Here is a 19,930-nt window from a genome sequence, read left to right as displayed (position 1 = left end):
AGCCGATAGGTAACTGATCTATGTTGCTGTGAAGTGACTGGGGGATGGGTGCCAGGGGACGTGGGTGTGGGCAGCAGCCAGTACCTGGAGCTGAGGCGGTTCTGTCTCATCTTCTGCTCCTGCAGTAGCCGGGTGTTCTCCAGTTTGACTGGACTGGGGATGAACCCCACCTCACAGCCCTCCTTCACCAGACGCCCAATCCACCAGTCATTATTGTACTTCTGCACAGAGCACACAGACAGACAGACACCTCAATASCACCCAATAATACACGCACCAATCGTCTCCTCCCTCGCTCAGAGCCCCTGCTGTTGTTGCCAAGGCAACCACCGCCGCCATCTTAGCTTGCTTATCGACACATCAATCAGACATATATATAGAACCGGATGTTCATACTATAACTGAACAATATCCCGCTGTCTTCGTAAAGCTCCAGGGTCTGGGGACTAACTCATCTTCAGAAACAATCTAACAATAAGAATGGCCCAGTGTTGTTTACGCAGCTCTGGTACCTCTTTGATGTGTAGGAAGTCTTTGGCTTCAAAGGAGATGGCCATGCCCTGCACTGGGACGTCGTCGTTGGGCCCAGAGCTGTAGCCCACATTGGTCCGCACAGCGAAGGCTACTGGTTTGGTCTGGGGAGGTGGGAGCAAAAGAAAAAGGCAGAACAAAGAATGAGAATAGAGGATAAGAATGATGAATGACATGAGGGCGACGAGATGAGATACTACTCAACTTGTCATGTCGCTCAATGTCTATTATGTCACAAAGACTGTTAATGAATGTTAATTGAATAGAAATACATGTTATAATATGTGTTGACCGTGTACCTAAAACATTGAGGGGACACTGTTAGCGAGAATAGTTAGGTGTATAGTTAGGGTCAGGGTGAATGGTTAAAAACTGCGCTGTTCTGTATGGCTGTATGGTGGTACTGTATAACAGAGGGACAGGGTCACAGGGAAGGGCCATGGTGACCTCTGACCTTGGCTTTCTCGAGGGTGGCGAGGGCCTGTAGGTCTGCCTCCTTCCGCAGCGCCTCTGGGTCCTCCTCCAGGGACACATCTGAGTCCGACGGCCGGCTGGTGTAGGAGTCGGCAGAGCCCTGCAACACACACACATACACAGTAAGGAAGTGAGWGAGTGAGTGAGTGTTTATGTGTGAGAGAGAGAAAGAAAGAGGGCAGAGAGATAGGAGGTATAGAGAGAAGGAAAGAAGGAGAATGTGGGAGATAGTGGCATGGTCATTTTTTCTAGTGTGCTGTATGTTTGTACGAGCGTGTGTGTGTGTGTGTGTGTGTGTGTGTGTGTGTGTGTGTGTGTACACAAGCGTATTCTATGGCATGACCACACGTCCTTGAATAAAAACCCCTGTGCCAGTAAGGACAATAAAGACAGCAATAGTACTACTGGAACMACACACACACCTCCCCATAACAAACACCAACAGACAGACATGGGGGAGAGAAATGAGTGGACTGTAGAGGTGTGTGTGGAATTAGGGATGAAACGGTTACCGGTTTCAYGACAAACCACGGTAAAATTSCGGACGAATTTCATTAAAACGGTGTTTGATTACCACAGTTTGAAAAACTCAAGGTAAATACTGTCCAGCATCAACCAAAGTTAGCAACCGTCTGACGCAGGCGCAGCATGCAACGTGGGTTTTGTTTTACTGTGTGAAAACATTGCGGAAGGCAGTGGACAGCGCCTCTGGAGATTTTTTCAGCCTTCTAAGAGGACCAAATCTGAAGTGTGGTTGTATTTTGGGTTTTACAAGAGTGCTGAGGGAAACTTAAATCAAAAGATGGGTCACCCTGTCTGCAGAACATGCAACGACGACAAAAAAACGCTCCGAAATGGGGCAACACTTCAGATCTCTTGAGTCATCTTCGTGGCCACCACTCACTACTTGTAGCGAATGCAAGGTAAATTAACTTTTAGCTCAACGCCATGATGTGGGGACTTCGGAATGGGGGAAAATGTCATGGTTTTGTCTGTCTTAACTTTCTAAAAGCTTGTCATAATGTAAACCAAAGCTTTCAGTGTTACCTACTCTTGTAAAAACACGACATGTTGTTCAGCTGCATGCGTTGTGTGTCTGCAGACTATTCGCCCATTGCACACGATAACACGTTATTGATAACTCAGCAAAAAAAAGTCTTTCAAAAGATAATTCGTAAAAATCCAAATAACTTCACAGATCTTCATTGTAAAGGGTTTAAACACTGTTTCCCATGCTTGTTCAATGAACCATAAACAATTAATGAACATGCACCTGTGGACGGTCATTAAGACATTAACAGCTTACAGATGGTAGGCAATTAAGGTCACAGTTATGAAAACTCTAGGACACTAAAGAGGCCTTTCTACTGACTGAAAAACACCAAAAGAAAGATGCCCAGGGTCCTGCTCACCTGCGTGAACGTGCCATAGGCCTGGCTGCAAGGAGGCAGAGGACCACAGATGTGGCCAGGGCAATAAATTGCAATGTCCGTACTGTGAGACGCCTAAGACAGCGCTACAGGGAGACAGGACGGACACGCTGAAGTCCTCGCAGTGGCAGACCACATATAACAACGACTGCACAGGACGGTACATCCGAACATCACACCTGCGGACAGTACAGGATGGCAACAACTGCCTGAGTTACACCAGGAACGCACAATCCCTCCATCAGTGCACAGACTGTCCGCAATAGGCTGAGAGAGGTTGGACTGCGGCTTGTAGGCCTGTTGTAAGCCAGGTCCTCACCAGACATCACCGGTAACAACGTCGCCTATGGGCACAAACCCACCGTCGCTGGACCAGACAGAACTGGAAAAAAGTGCTCTTCACTGACGAGTCGCGGTTTTGTCTCACCAGGGGTAATGGTCGGATTGGCGTTTATCGTCGAAGGAATGAGCATTAAACAGAGGCCTGTACTCTGGAGCGGGATCGATTTGGAGGTGGAGGGTCCGTCATGGTCTGGGGCAGTGTGTCACAGCGATCATCGGACTGAGCTTGTTGTTCATTGCAGGCAATCTCAACGCTGTGCGATACAGGGAAGACATCTCCTCCCTCATGTGGTACCCTTCCTGCAGGCTCATCCTGACGTGACCCTCCAGCATGCAATGCACCAGCCATACGCTCTGTTCTGTGCGTGATTTCCTGCAAGACAGGAATGTCAGTCTTCTGCCATGGCCAACGAAGAGCCTGGATCTCAATCCCATTGAGCACGTCGGGACCTGTTGGATCGGAGGTGTGGATGGCTAGCGTCCATTTCCCCCAGAAATGTCCGGGAACTTGCAGGTGCCTTGGTGGAAGAGTGGGGTAACATCTAACAGCAAGAACTGGCAAATCTGGTGCAGTCCATGAGGAGGAGATGCACTGCAGTACTTAATGCAGCTGGTGGCCACACCAGATACTGACTGTTACTTTTGATTTTGACCCCCCCTTTGTTCGGGGACACATTATTCCATTTCTGTTAGTCACATGTCTGTGGAACTTGTTCATTTTATGTCTCAGTTGTTGAATCTTGTTATGTTCATACAAATATTTACACACGTTAAAGTTTGCTGAAAATAAACACAGTTGACAGTGAGAGGACATTTCTTTTTTTGCTGAGTTTAGTTTAKTCACCCAATCAACATATTTTGTTAATTTAAAAATCCGGCAGACGTCGACTTGGTTGTAAAAGTGTTCCAACAGCAGAAACACTATAGACTCTTATGTACAAGACTCCTGTATTTAGGTCAATTGTTGGGCTCATTGCAATTATTATAACTGTCTTCTTAAAACTAATTTGTATTTATGTCAATAGTGCATGAGGTCATTGCATACACTCAAATGCAACACAGAAGATTGACTGTGTGTGTGTGTAAGTGAATAATTATAACACCAATAATAATAATAATAAATACATTTGCTATTCCCTTGTTTACAGGCGTGCAGCAGGGCAACCCAGTGATGCTACTTGTCCCTCATCTACAGTTGTGACAGACACTCGAGCAAGCATTTAAAAGGCAGGCTGCTTATGCACCCACATCAAACAAATGCTCAAAACCTCACTGCAGGCCTTTCATATTACATTGCAAAGGACATGATGCCATTTCAAATTGTTGAGAGGCCTGGCTTTCGGAGGCTGCCGTGCCTCACTACAAAGTGAGTGCTGCTAATTGTATCTGTTGTTTGTTTATTTGATTTGCTTAGGTTGTGTTCATTTAAAGCTGCAGTAGGGAAATGTTTACCTCTCATGGYCACATGGTGCCATCTTTAATGTTTATGTTATTATTTTAACGTTTATGCASACAAAAAGTGCATAGTGCTGCTAATTTTATTTGTTGTTTGTTGGTTTTMAATATAAAACTTGGTGAAATGATTTCAGTGTATCAGTACTTTTTGAACTTTTCCAGCACATTTTAACAATACTGCGATAATACTGATAACCGTGATCATTTTGGTCACTATAATCGTGATATGAAATKTTCATACCGTTTCATCTCTGTGGTATAACACAATCAAGGCCTTGTGCCCAACGTGATAATCCGTTTTTTCCTCCCCTGGGATCTCTCTCTCCGCTTTATCTCTCCTTCACTCTGTCCCGCTGTCTCTTCTCTCAACATGTTATTTTCCACTGCCTGTCTTTTCCCCATCTCCCTATGCTTTGCTCCATCTTTATTTAGACCATAATATGTACTGTAGTGTGTTCTGTCCATCTCNTGTAGTGTGTTCTGTCCATCTCTGTTTAGACCATAATATGTACTGTAGTGTGTTCTGTACTACTGCCTGGTGCCTACCTCATTTTGAATGGCTCGAGGCAAATATCCCAAACAATCACCTATAATTGTCATCGGGTCCACCTCTCTGTGGCATTTCTTTTGTTTCACCCTTTATTAATAACCTGGAGGCACAAAGGGAACCTGCCTGCCTGGCTGCCTGGCTGCCTGCCTGCCTTCAAGCCTACTCATCAAATACACACATTACTGTCTGGCACATAACACTTGGCTGGTGTGATATGAGTGTGAAGTGGATGCATCAAAACACATATGCAAACCTGAATCACATCTGATCAGGCGCTTTGATGTGTTTGAGTGTGGGCGTGTCAGAGAGAGAGGGAGATAGAGATAAAAAGGCCTAAGCCCCGGATTTAATATTAGCACTGATAAATTACTCATGAAGTGGCTATGGTTTCGTCCACTTCCACCACCGGTGATGCTTGGTAACCTGAGCCTCTCTGGCTGACCCTAATCCACCCATACCACACAATAAAAACGCTGGCCTGGCCTCCTCTCTTGGGGGGGGCTCTGCTCAGAGCGGAGCGTTCCCTGCCTGGTATACTGTACACTACAGCCCAGCACTGGGAGTACAGCCTGGCTCACTTGTCAAATGTTTGAGTGCTCTCTTTATGTAACTATCTCACTTGTTCTGTTTTTCCAGGTGTCAGACTCTCTCTCTCGCTTGCTGCATACACCCGTGGGAGGTGCAGACAAGAATGCGGACAGCTGAATGTGCGAGGCAGAATGAGTGAGTCATTAGGTGTGGGGTTTTAAAATAGAGGTGAGAATGTGGTGAGAATTGACATCCACCATATGTAAYGACTTGAAATAATTCCCCGATGAGAAAATGGGGAGTTCAAATACGTAGGTATTTGGTAATTAGCACATAAGTATGTGCCATCACAAAAATCAGAAAACTCGGACTCCCTATTAGTCTCTGGCTGTTATAACAGCAACTRCAGGTACTGTTGCTACGCATAGAAGCGTGTGAAAGACAAGAAGAAATGAAAAGGGTTGAGTCCCAGAATGCCACAGAATGATAAAACCAGCGGTCAGGGGTCGGAGTGAAGGCTTCAGCGGCTTCAGCCCCCATCTCTGCTCCAGAGCAATAGAGACCAGACAGGACTTGAAGGGCTAAATGTACACGTAGGGCAACCTGCCGTGACAAACAGAAATGCTGTATGTGAGTGAGAGATAATACTTGATATTTACTGTGTCACTTTATACGGTTTGAATGAATAACAAACAGAACGTCGATTCTAGTGGAGCCACCTGTCGCAACAAAAAATCGGCGGTGGCTTAGCAATGCCACGCGCGTAACCAAGCAACAGTTAGACACTTCCAGGGATCCACCCCGACCATCCCTACTTCCTGTTTCATTAACACAAAACAACACAACACACCTTGCCCATCTCCCCACACAGACATGCAGTGTTTAATAATGATGATAATAGCCGTTGCCACCTTACCGGCTCTGAGTCATCCTCTAAACCCATACAGGTGCATCCAACATGGAGAGCTGAATATTATAGAAAGGTTAATTAAGCTAGATGAAGAAACCAAGAGAACTGTGTCTGTCTACGAGAGAGGATAAAGAGAGAATAGCTTACTGCCTCCTCAGAATAACTCAGAGAACAGCAACTCCCTAAACTGCTGCAACAGGTCTGTGATGCAGTGAAAGCGGGCAGAGAGGAGGCAAGAGGGATGAGTGAGTCTGCGTGTGTGTGTGTGGGTGTGTGTGTGTGTGTGTGTGTGTGTGTGCGCAGCTTGCATGTTGTTTACAGTATGCGTGACTACTCACTCAAACCTGGTCATCGCCACATAACAAACCCGCAGAATAGAAAAAGACAGAAAGACGGGAGTGAAATCGATGGAGAGAAAAAGAGAGGGAGACACAATTAGGGACTTAATCCATCCTTTACTAAACAAATAAAGTCTGGAGGGGGAGGGGAGTGTGAGGCAGAGACCAGGGTGATGTACCGATCAACAGGCAGTATGGATACCTCTAATTACGCTTTCTCTCCTACTGTCCTCTCTCTCCTCCACCTTTCTCTTTTTCTCCCTCTCCCATCGCCTCTCTACATGCTCCTTTACTGCATAATGTCCTTCCCTCTCTTCCACTCCCTCTCTCTTTGTCAACGGATTCTGTCACTAATTTAGTTGCTTGGTTCACTTCACAGCTCCTGTTCAAAATAGCTAAAGACCACCTGATCCCCATAGCTGCTCTCCCATTGGCCAGGCCAGAGATCCCAGTAGTGTCATAGTAACCAGCCCAGTTGCTTAGTTCAGAGAGAGAGAGAGAGAGAGAGAGATAAACATAGGAGGATGAGAGACACCATCAGAATAGCACCGCTACTTTTGGAAGTGGTGGAGGCAGAAGAAATGGCTAGATTAACATGCTCTCAGAAACACACTCAACTGGTGACTAATGGCTACAGCTGAGCTTGTGTTTGATAAACATCCTGCTTCAAGGCTTTGCCTATAGAGCTGGGCCCATAGACTTATATAACAATGACTGGGTCACACCCAAATCAATAAGACAGAATGTTTCATAATACGCACGTCTCTGATAATGTCACTCCATGCCCGTATGGAAAAGATCTCGAAGAATTTGACACGATTCGTATATGTTCTCCCTAGAACTTGTCGGTAATACATATGGCACCAAATACATTGACAAGAGTCCTAGAATATTTTAGTAGTATCTGACTTGTATGGGTGGGTAACATTTAGACATAACAGAAAATGTTGCATGTAAGCTAAGCCTTCTAAGGTTTCACAGACATACACATTTCAAAGCACGTGAATACCACCGTCGGACGTCATTGAGCGAGACGTCATGGCGGACTTCGCTTCCTACTGAAGAAAGAAGCGAAGTCTGCCAGGAGGAGGAGGAAAGGGAAAGGGGGATACCTAGTCGGCTGCACAACTGAATGTATTCAACCAATATGAGTCTTCCGCATTTAACCCAACCCATCTGAATCAGAGGTGTGGGGAGGGGGGGGGGGGGGGGCTGCCTTAATCGATGTCCACATCATTGGTGCCCAAGGAGGAGCTGTTGTGGGGGTTTGCTGCCTTGCTCAAGGGAAGAATGGCAGATTTTTCCACCTTGCCGGCTCAGGGATTCTAACAAGCAACCTTTCAGTTACTGTCCCAGCACTCTAACCGCTAGGCTACCTGCCACCCCAGACGAGGGGAGGAGGAGGAAGAGTCGCGGTGGAGGAGAGGAGGAGGAAGAGGATATGGGTAATCACTTCAAAGCTGAGCCATGGCAGAAGGTTTCACAAACTAGATTTTCTTGGCAAATATTCACACACACACATATATATCTCCTTATCCATTAAATACATTTTACAGTAAGAAATTCTTTCAGTTGAAAACTGAGGGAAAAGGAAAGAGTGGGAGTGTGAAAGACAAGAGCATTGAATAATGAGGGGTGAAAAGCGTTGCCTTGAGGGGAGAAATTATGTTCATGATGTTGCCTCTTCTGATGCAATGAAGCCCTTACTAACTGTTCCAATACGTGATGGCGTAATGGAGGAGGGAGAATGGTACAATACCTTTATGGACTGGAGATGTGTACATTGCATCTACAGCATAAGTTACAGACGCAGGATATTTGGCAGATTTTTCCACCTTGCCGGGCTCAGGGATTCGAACAAGCAACCTTTCGGTTACTGTCCCAACACTCWAACCGCTATGCTACTGTAACATAAGCTACAGACGCATGCTATGTAACTTTCTCACTCCTAATTAGTCACGATTCATTCAGGATTATCCGTAAATCATGGCAGCATCCACATTAATGTAGAAGTGTTTCGAAACATGTTCATATCTTATTTTCTGTGAAAGTGACAGTACATTTACCATTTGTTTCTATCGGGCACAAAGTAATCTGAAACACAGCCAAAACAAACAGGAAATGCATCTAACAAATTTTGTMGAGTCACAAGCTTGATGTATTCATTTCATGCTAGGAATATGGGACCAAATACTAAACTTGACTACTTTAATACACATATAAATGAATTTGTTCCAATACTTTTGGTCCCCTAAAAATGGGGGGACTATGTACAAAAAGTGAGGTAATAATCTCAACGGTTCACCCGACGATATTGATGAAAATACCCTCAAATGAAAGCTGACAGTCTGCACTTTAACCTCATTGTATCATATCAAATCCAAAGTGCTGGAGAAGAGAGCCAAAACAACACAACACGTGTCACTGTCCCAATACTTTCAGAGCTCACTGTATCCAGTATGTGTGGGTGMATATTATATGCATCCATCTAGTGTCCTCCTTTGTGACTGTCTGAAAACATAGAATGCGTGTTGTAAAGTCACATGCCTCGCCTTGATGATGATATAAAGATCTACAGATAAAAACAGACTAAGATTCAAAGTGAGAAAGCGGTGTGTGTGGCAGAGTGAAATAAGATCGAAAAGATAGCCAGAAAAGATACCGAAGTGAAATACAATAACGGTCCAAACCACTGGTATGATTAATTATGACATTCTAATCCTGACAAGATCACACTCTCTCGCTACTCCTCTAGGCTGTATTTCTGCCTCTCCCCTCCAGCCCTCCCTCCAGCCCTCCCTCCAGCCCTCCCTCCAGCCCTCCGTGTGATCGGAGCAAACAGTCTACCCAGCTGTAATCCCAGTCAGAGACAGGGCAAACACACACTCAGACAGCCAGCGGAGAGGGAGACGGATAGAATGATCAGCCCAGGCTCAATCCCTATTCTACAGGGGTTTCACATCCCACACCAGCAGCACTGGCATAAACAGTAGGTACAACACCAGTCAGCGGTGGAACTGAAGAACAACAAGCAACACTCTTCCAGAGGATTAAAAAGATTTTTAAAAAGCCAGGTTGGTAGCCGACAGTGTACTAAGAGAGGAGCGTTAGWGACGTTCCGTGTCTCGCGAAGGCCAGTGGCGCTTCCCAATGTCTAAATGGCCATGTGCTTGGCGCACGATGCCCGCCGTTGTCATGACAACGGGCTGGACGACGRACAGCCGTGTCTTTGTGAACTGCTATCTTAAAAAAAGGCCCTGCACTGAGGAGAGAGACAAAAAAAAGGGGGGTCATGTACAGACCTCACCGCAAATACACCGAGAGGTGTGATTCAGCTCAAAGTGGGCACTAATGAAGTAATATCAACAATAACTTTTTGAAAAAGGATAAGCTAATAGCAGATAGTAGTACTAGGCAAGTCTAATTATACTGTTGAGACCTACAGCATTTTTTAAAAAGGTACTCTGAAACCAAAACAATACGCCTAGGAACTGTAACATTAAAAAGCACTAAAAACGTCAGAAAATACCCTCCTAGGGGTCCACCTATCAAGAAATCAGCAAGATAAATATAGCACTCGGTCTGAAACTTGTGGAGGTCAAAACCATTACATTCCCATGGACACACTTTGTTAGGAAACACTGACGTTAGCCACTATGTGATCTGCGTCTCTGGGGATCCAGGCTGGGACCAGCTGGGACAGGACAGAGAGAGAGAGAGAAAGAAGCCTCATAAAATGGCTGGAGGGGCTAGGGTCTGGGACAGTGAGGCTGGCGGGTCCCTCAGCAGGCAGCCAGTCTACCAGGGGGACTGGAAGTCTAATTAAAACCCCAGCGCYTTCCCTGCAGCTGTGGCCCAGCCCAAAATGGAATCACACAACGCAGGCGAAAGAAGAGGATCAAAGAGAGCGAGAATGAGAGAGACTAGGAAATGGCGCATCAAAAACTTTTTTCTAAGTTAATGTGTCCTGTCCACCAACCCTAAATTTCAACCCTCTCTGACACACACGCCCACATAGTCTCACACACACACTCCTACAGTACGGCAAGGCGCCCTTCCCGGACCAGGTGCCAAAACAGACTCACCAAAAGTGTAAAGCGTTTAGGTTTAGCCAGGTCTGTCTTACCATGCCGGGCCTGCGATACCTGTCRGTCTGCTCCATACCGCGCTCGCCACGTTCGCCACACCACGGCAAATCAGAGGGGCAAAGCCACAGTCCACACCAACGACCAGCAGTGTGTGTGTGGGTGAGAGAGAGAGAGACCGTGCCGGCAAGTGTGTAAGTCCAAAAGTATGTGTGTGTGTGTCTGAAAGAGAGAGGCCAGAGAGAGAGTATGTATGTGTGAAAGGAGTGTGCTGTCCTAACCCTCTAACACACACACTCCCAAGAACCTGAACCTTGTGTATGAGGAAAGGAGAGGGGAGTGAGGGAGCTGGACTGGGGGGGTGGGGGGGGGGGGGGTCAGGTTGCAGGACTTGTGCTACATTGCAAACTGGGGAATTATATTTAGCCCTGGCAGGACAGAAACAGGACCGTGAACGCAACGCAGCGAGCCAGAAGGGGCTTGGTATGCAGCCGTCAGTCATTCAATGCCCCCACGGACGTGGGAGAGAGGCTGGGCAGGGGAAAAAAAAACGTTCCTCTATCCTGCCCTCTCCTCTCGTCTTTCTATACCCAGAACGGGACATCAACAAGGGGATGATATGGTTAGAGGGGAGGAGTGACTAGATTGGGGGGGGGGGGTGAACAGTGTATCAGTGGCAGCAACAAGGACATCCAGTGGCGCAATAATGACAGCACACTTGGAACCAGTCAGCAACAGGAGGTGATTAATCCCCGTAAAGTAATAGGGAAATAAAACGGACACATTTCAAGGCCACACAGGTTTATTCTAAAATCTCTTTGATTAAGTTCAGGCAACAGTTGGCATACCTGTTCCAGCTACACAAACTAGATACAATACCTACTGGCTTTCAGTTCTAAAGTGTTGCACTTCAATTGATTATTTCAGCTTCTACTATGAACATGTCCCTTCTTCTTCAGATCGTACTTCCTTATGTAATGATCATACTTCATCAACCTGAAAGCAGATACGCAAACGTAGATCATTTCAAGTAGTCGGCAAATAAGTGAAGACGAGTCGGCAGATTAGTGAAGGAGATGAACTGAACTTGAATTCTTTGGCCCAGCGAGCCAGCCAGCCAGCCAGGCAGCAGTCAGTCAGTGTTAAAATGGCTCCAGCCTGCTAAACTAAGGGCCCAATTCAATCATGTCTGCTTCAGTCGACATCCGCATAGCTGATGTTTTGACGTGTAGGAGGTGGAACTGCGTTAGAGCTGTCCAGCCCACAAGATGCTCCTCGCATTATACTGTACCTAAAGCGGACATTGCCATTGGCTGCACGGAGTCGCACTAAGCGAAATCCCATGCAGCTTGTTTACAAGTTCGAACACTGGAATGTGAGAMGTAATCTACACCTCGATTAGGCTGATAGAAATCCTCATTATTTTTGTTTAATGATGTTCAATTTGAGCGTCATTATTTCTATATATCCTACACGTTCTTGTTTTTACATTTCTAACGCGAGTTGAACGGATGTGGCTTCGTAACAATGATCACAAGAGCGGCTGCTCATCGATGTGACAGCTCCAACGCGGTTCCACCTATGACACCGCCAAAACATCAGCAGTGGCGTAGCAGTTTAGCGGGTCCCCCCGCAAGGTCYAAGCAATTCTAAAGCTAACAATAGATCATTCAAATATTCATGTTAAATTATTCAAATATGTAATCCAAGTTTTAAGTTTCATAGCACTATTAAATGCTGCAGGGCTAATTTCTTGAGCATTTTGGCACGTTTTTCTATAGATGTAGAACATAAAACAACATTTWTAAAAGCAAACCCTTAGGCCTAGCGCAGCAAATACTTTGACTGTTTAAGCATATGATGCAGAACGGTGATGACATTTTCTTTTTTTATCTTAAGCCATCAGAGACATAGTTGACAAGCCACTGACGGAGTTGACAACTACTCAAGACAGACATATTTTTGCCTCTAAAAAGAAAAGTGCAACAGAAACATCTGTAAAATATGGGAAATGATTCATTTGAAAATCCCCATTAAAAAACAACCACTCCATCAGATCTTTYAGCACTCTGATGGAGTTGATGTTTCACGGAGTTAACAAAAAATTGCAGTTTTCTTCTGTGGTTTACACAGTAGCAATTAGTTTTTTCCTCAGTTGCGTCATGACTAAAAGCGAATTAAATGTAACATATTTGAACCAACGTTCATATTCCAGATGGCGTTGACAGTTTATGGTTGTGACCATGGTGATTCCCATATCGTCTGTTTAAATCTATCAAAAGTAGAGAACTTTCCAGAACATGCATTGCCCTATATGTAATGAGGACATGAATAAGGATTTTAGACAAATCTGACGGTGTTGGCCAAATCTCCAGCTTGGAAAGAGTGTTGGACTGACATAGGAATAACAATTAAAAAATATATATTCTTTATAGTCACAAGAAAGATACTTTTTAATATCCATTATTGACATTTTTATTATGAAATTGGGATCCTTTGCATTTCCAGGCACAGAGCAGACATGGAAATGAATCATATTGAAAGTAGTTTGAAAATTAAAAAATTTAAATGTACATTTTAAGCTCAAATAATGCAACAAAATAATTGTTTTAAACTATAAAATAAAAAGTTTCCCTGCCAGACAAGGATAGTCCCAACCTTCAAGTATCCCTGAGAAAATGTCGTGGTGGTGTGGGCTGTCGCCGGTTAACGCTTGATCTGATTGAATCTAGGCCTAAGCTAGGAGAGCAGGGGGTTGGAGAGGCCGGGTGGAGGAGGGGAACATACAGCTCTGGTGTCTCTATTCCACCAGCAGGGGGCAACCTCTGACACTGTGACAGGTGCCTCACCATAGCGGACCGCAGGAGTGGTTGACTGACTGGTGATGAACGGGCAGCCAGCCAGCCAGGTCCACAGCATGAGGAACAGATTGCCAGAGAGAGGCAGGCAGGCTAGTATTCTCAGAGCCACTCCCAAGTGTCAGCCACTCAGACTATTGTTTGGTTCCCTCTCCTCAAAGAGAAGCAGCCTACTGCCAGGCTGCACTGACAGAAGGACTGATTACATTTTCCCTTCCAATGGAAAGGGAACATACACCATAGCAGGATTTCTCACACACAGCTGAGAAAATATGAGGGCGAAAAATAACGAGGAAAAATGACTAACTGCCACTCAGATGGAGGAAATTGTAACTATCGGTTTATCAAATTCTCCTCACTCAAATGAGAAGAGGTGATTTCAGGGTGAATTATTAAGATAARCTTCATCCTGTGAACATTGCGGTCGTAGAATGTAATTTATTTGTCCTGAGCTTGGAGCAGCTTTCTTTTACGTAACACAAGTCGCCCCCTCTATTGTGAAACAGCCAATTGACCTGACCCTGGTGCCATCAAAAATAATGATTAATCATGACCTAATAGCGTTGGACTGACACAGTTGCTCTAAATGGAATGGCAAAAGAAGGAAACTGAACCCCGGCAAATGAGCYCCCAGGGATGCCAGAGTGATTATGGTCCTTCACTGACTGTGTTGTGTAGGGGTCAGCTCATCTCATGTCTCTATGGTAGAATAGCTGGAGGGCATTGCCGGACAGCCAACTGTATTGATCACAAAAACCCATCTGAATGTGTGTGTGTGTGCGCGCTTGTGAGAGAGAGAAAGAGAAGAGAAATAGAGAAAGAGATTGATAGATAAAGAGAGCGATATGTAGAATTGAATCCTCAAATCATATTCAATCAGCCCAGACATTGAAACAGCAATGAACATTTCCAAAGAGTCAAGGAGGTCACAAGAGGTGCATCTGATCTACATCTTGTGTCTTTCACATCCATATTGCCTCTTCTTTCCCAGGTTACAATCACAGCTAGTAATGGTGCTCATTACTACATGCCTGCCACTCCCTGTGTATCTAAAGTACTCTATTCTTGTACACACACACACACACACTAATCCATCTAAACATTCTTTCCTCCTCTCCATCCCACTGCGCCTGCACACAGAGGGGAGATTCAGTGTGCCGGTTGCCATGGAAACCAGACCAGTGTACCGGCTCCACTGCTGGCTGATTGTGTGACAGTGTGTGTGTTTGTGAGACTTAAAGCTTGGAAAGAGTGTTCGGCTCGCAGTTGCGCAAGAGGGTGCAAACATATACAGTGCAGCTAGCTGCATACATAGACATAACACAGCCTGCCTACATAGTGCATTAGGACATCTAAATGAAGGATTCACTGCAAATTCAGGTTGTATACAGGTTGGTATCCATTTGGGACACACCCACTCTAATGGCTCCTGCTACCGTACATGTCCGGCTCAGAGCAGACTTACAGAGTTAATGAGGAGATGTGCCAGTGAGTAGGGGAGGGAGGGGGAGGGGTGCAACAGAGGCTGAAGTTAGCTAACCTTTAGAATCCACAGGAAGGCTACACTCCCTGTGTTCACTGCCAAGAGAGGGGAGTTTTTGTGTGTGTGACACCCATAGCGAGCAGGTTAATGTCGTCAGGCAGGGGCAAAACGTTTCCTCCCTCAWCTGAAGAGGTCGGGGAGGAAAAGGGGACACATGGTGGCATGACACGGGGCCGCTTTAATAAAATGTMATGTCCGCATGATGAGCTGCGATGGAGATGACACGCGTGTCACCTTAAACCCCTTCCCCTCTCTCCAGACCCCCCGGAAAGGAAGTGTCTCTGTGTGGTACGTTTCCCCCATGGAAACATATTTYCTAAAGCCTGTCTCTCCTGCTGGAGAATAGCAGGCTCCYATGGGCTCACCCTGACAGTGTTGATCAATGAACCACGGGGAACCTGGGGAGGGCGTGCTGGGGAGGGTCTGAGCCCTACACGAGGACCCGGAACCAAGACATGACAATCAGGATTGTGGAGATCTACCTCCTGGAGTCCCTACGATACACTCTCTCACTCTCTGTCTTGTTCTTATCCAAGGTGCATCAATCTGACCAGTTTATTGTTGATTCATAGTGAAAAACATTGAGTCCTGAGTAGGTGGGGGCATCCACCGGGGAGGACAGCAGAGGCATCAATTGTGTTTATGAGAGCAACATAAATGAGGGGTGACAGAGAAAGGTCAAGGAAAAAATGAAATAAGACAGCGATTGCACAGATGAGAAAGAAGGAAAGGAAAGGGGGAGGAGTAAGAGGTTAACAAMGTGCAATGTAAGTAAAACTGCAGAGAGCTTGGACGGCTGTGTGCTAGTGACCATGTGAATGTGTTTGGGTTACTTATATGAGAAGGCGCYAACAGTGCTGCAGCAATATCCATACTGATCCATCGGGCTATTCGCACCTATGAATCTCTTGAAYTYATCACCAGARGAATCAGGCRGTCTCGTATAAGSTACAGTATAGGTACAGCATAAGGCGAATAGGGGGTCTTACCTGCCGGACAAAGCTGTTGGAGGTGGTGTCAGAGGAGGTGCTTCCATCCGAGCGCTTGAAGCGGCTCTTCCGTTTGGAATACTTTCCCTAGAAGGAAGGAAGATAAGGAGACAAGAAACCCAAAAGAGACATTAGACGAAGCATCACAAAGCAAGTCTTAATWAAAAAAAGTACACTTGAACAAAGTTTTGTTCACAAACATATTTTCTGTTGWGAAAACATTACGAAACCTCCCAGCTTTGTTCTAGCGGTAAATTCATCTCAAGACTTTTAAGTCCACAAAATTCAATTGTTTATGATACTGGAACTCTATGATCAGGAGAGCTTCAGGGACATAGAAGACAATGACCAGAACAGATGGAGCGCTGCCAGAGATGGGAGTTAAAAGGAGACAATGTGTCCTGATCCTCTCCCAGCACCAGTGTACTCCACCATCTTAGCTCAGCTTCATGTTCAACCTCCATTACTTGTCATTATTCATGTGGGTCGGGACCCTGTAATGTGATAGGCCATTTGCCAGGGATCAGCCTGGCTTGGGCAGGGCCCTCCACTGCATTAGAGCCCACCCTGGCCACGTCACCATGGATACGCAGTGCCGGATAATTGCATTTGTTGGCAATCAGGAAGACTGGTGGGCTCCTGTGTGTACAGATGCGTGTGTACAGATGCCTGAGCGGAGGCCACAAGAATAGTACACAGGAACATACAATACACTCACACATGTACTGTATGCATGAATATGTGCAGCGTTCAAATGGTAGACACCCACATGGGACATATTCCTGCAATCAAAAGCCTGATCAACTTCTCAGAGCCATGTTCTCTTTCATGTACAAAATCATGCTCACATTGTGAGCACAAACTGTACAGTTTGTCGCCACACACCTGCTCCCAGTAACCCAACCAACCCCACCTTCATACACGCACGCACACACCTGCTCCCAGCAACCCAACCAACCCCACCTTCATACACGCACGCACACACCTGCGCCCACAGCTATGACCACATCGATCAGACCAGTACACTTTACTACAGGTCTAATCAGAATACTCCTCAGTGTGAGGTATGGACCCGCTGTTAGAGTCTGAGTCCAGCTGTAGGTCCAGCTGTAGTCCAGCTCCCCTACCCTTCTCTCATCATCACTGAGCCGGGGCRCCATAGTCCCCAGAGGTATGTCTCTGCCTGTGCTGACAACTTTTAAACAAATGTGCCCTCAACAGCCGCAACAATGCTGGCCCGGACATGGGCATCATCCTCTGTGGTCTACACACTATAGATCATATTCAGAGGATGACGAAAAGAGAAAGCGCAACACGATCTCTGCATCCTTGACAGGTGAGTTGTGGGAAATTAAGGGGGCGTGGGGTGGGTTGTATTGAGCTGGCCATGGGGAGAGGCTGGCTACAGTAAAGGGCAGGGAAATGCCATAGAGGGGAAGTAGGGAGGGGAGGTTTCCTGTCGGTAACCAACCTCCAGGGCTAAGTGACTAATTAGAGGTGGGTGTGACGCGAGCGCTGCTCTGTTAGACAGGAACTGTAAACTGGGGAGGGATGGGAGGACAAGCCTGTGGTGTGTCTCTGTCTTCCAGCATTAACAGAGCACAGTCGAACATTCTCTAGGCAAACATACAGTAACAGCACTCCTCCGCTGGTGCTGCAGGCAGAAGAACAAACACAATCTATAATCTGAGCTATTGTATCCAGGCTTGATTTAGATCAGTTCAGCATTCCCCTGCGCCTGCTCATATGTTTTCATCTCTGTTGGGGTTGGTTGTTGCCATTCAGTGTTGCTGGGGGGCCGGGGGGCCTTTCCTCCAGGATCTTACTAGTACGGTCACAAATGGAACATTTTTTTCCTATATAGTGCACTGCTTTTGACCAGGACCCACAGGGCTTCAGTCAAAATAAGTACGCTACRTAGGGAATGTGGTGCCATTTGGGACGTAGTCTACAAGTGTGGTCCCCCGGTCGTCTCTCCACAGCTGAGTTATAAATATGCCAGCGTGACCCGCCGCAGGTCTGCGTGAACTTTATATCTAATTGATCCGAGTGCCACACACAAACCCTTCCCCACCACATTACACAAGGGGGGGGGTCCATCTGTCTCTCAGCACAGCACTAACACGCAAGGGATAGAAATCTGACAGCTAAAAACAGTCAGAGAGAGAGAAATAAGGATGGGGAAGGGAGAGAGAGATGGAGAGAGAAAGAGTGGGAGAGTGAGGCGTGCAGGAAGCATACTTGGCATGGCTTGAGGTGTTGGGTTGTATAGAGTATGTGTTGTTTTTCTGTGATGTCGCGGTTTCCGTGGAGAGACAATGATGGAGCTTAGCGTGGGCGGGTTTGTTCTGGTCATTTTTCTTTCCCCCCCCCTCCCATTCGATTTTACGACCAGTTTTACCATATACTGTAACTTCCCGAATGCCATTTATAGCTACAGAAAAAGTTACATTCTGAACATTTAGAGTTCTAAAAGAACAAGTGTTGTGTAAGAAAACATTGCATGAGCACAGATATAGCAATAATCAAAAGCCAATATGCTGTTTTTTGGAGGGCAGAAAAGGCATGGCCTAAGGGAGAGCATTATAACACATGATATGATAATTATGTGCGATCTTATTCCATTAAATGTGTCTGCCAGTGTGTACGGCATTCATCCCCTCTCATTTCGGGAAAAAGTTTCATCATTAATCAGCAACACCTTGATTCCATGACAGTTCCTGGCAGCAAAGAAACAACAATGCATTAGCTATGAGTAGGCTGTAAAGCCATCTAAACAGAGTTCGGTGTCCTTACTCCTGCATGAAGGCAAAACGGACGAGAGAGAAAATTGTGTCCACTGTCCACACAGTCCATTAATACGTGGGCGTGGCTTGCATCACTTGTGGACTTTATCCAACTAGTAACGTGTAGCACATAGCGCTAATTGCGTAAAAGACATCAGAGTTCGTTCATCAATCATCATTTAGCATTAGCCTACAATAATAGGCAGCTTTGTGTAATTATTGACCATCAAATGGTCAAACCAAAAATAGTCATTGTCATGTCATAAATAACACACACTTTTCCAACACATAAATTGTAAAAAAAWATATATTAAAAAAATGTCATAGCCTATAATTCCTGTGGTTCTATTTGAAAGTGGAACAGCTTCAGATGGTAACGAGAAACGGAAGAAGCGACACACAGCAGCCACAGTTAATTACCATATTAGTGGCCCTCTGTGACCAAACCAATGCTTTTACTATAGATGAAGAATACATGCATTACTTTGTTATTACCCTAGTTATTAGTCCTACTGATACAATTCCCATACGTTTTTTTTGCTCAGGGAATTATAACCTACTCCATTAAATCTTATTCGCAGCTGGTTCGTTCACCTGCTTTTCTGCTTGTATAGTCCCTGTTATGACAAGTCAAACTGTGGACTGTCAAAATGTCTCAACAAAAAGCTTCAGCAACAGGCGGACTGGCTCCATCAAACCTAAGGTGAGATTTCCCGGGTAGGCTTGAGTTGTAGCCTTTACTGCTTACCTGTCCGTGTGGATGTTGATCAAACATGTCCATTTGGATCTCCTGGGTTGAGGTCGAAGGCGTYCTGGACATACTACTTTTCTGTACCATTGATTTACTTTTTCAATTCTATTTTCTAATTCCTATGTTTATGATGATGTCGCTATAGTCATTGTCAACGAAGATAATTACTTGCCGTTGTTTCCCGGAGGGTGCTTCCCAAGCGTAGTACAATAGCAACAGCTGCGTCGTCTACAGTCTATCCTAGCCCACCACCCTCCGTTTCCTCACTCAGACAATACGGACGGGGCGCTCCACTCGAGATTCCAGCTGCGAACGGAATAGGTCCACGCCCCATTGACAAGGCCCCACCCTCATCACTGA

General features: G+C 45.7%; 1 protein-coding gene across 1 annotated transcript in view; it reads right to left on the bottom strand.

Annotated features, from left to right (window-relative positions):
- The window catches only part of LOC111981289 (voltage-dependent L-type calcium channel subunit beta-1), a 34,444-nt gene extending 14,546 nt beyond the window's left edge, over nucleotides 1-19,898 (bottom strand). Inside the window, exons 1-5 of the mRNA XM_070449359.1 lie at nucleotides 19,568-19,898; nucleotides 16,034-16,120; nucleotides 986-1,105; nucleotides 513-635; nucleotides 85-221 (exon numbers count right to left, since the gene is read on the bottom strand). Coding sequence (XP_070305460.1) covers nucleotides 85-221; nucleotides 513-635; nucleotides 986-1,105; nucleotides 16,034-16,120; nucleotides 19,568-19,657 — 557 coding nt within the window. The 5' untranslated portion in view covers nucleotides 19,658-19,898. The remainder of the gene's footprint in view (nucleotides 1-84; nucleotides 222-512; nucleotides 636-985; nucleotides 1,106-16,033; nucleotides 16,121-19,567) is intronic.
- Between the last annotated feature and the right edge of the window lie 32 nt (nucleotides 19,899-19,930).

Source organism: Salvelinus sp. IW2-2015, linkage group LG20 (assembly GCF_002910315.2).
Source record: "Salvelinus sp. IW2-2015 linkage group LG20, ASM291031v2, whole genome shotgun sequence".
Taxonomy (NCBI): domain Eukaryota; kingdom Metazoa; phylum Chordata; class Actinopteri; order Salmoniformes; family Salmonidae; genus Salvelinus; species Salvelinus sp. IW2-2015.
Note: the sequence above shows the minus strand (reverse complement) of the source record. Positions and strands in the feature narration are given on the sequence as shown.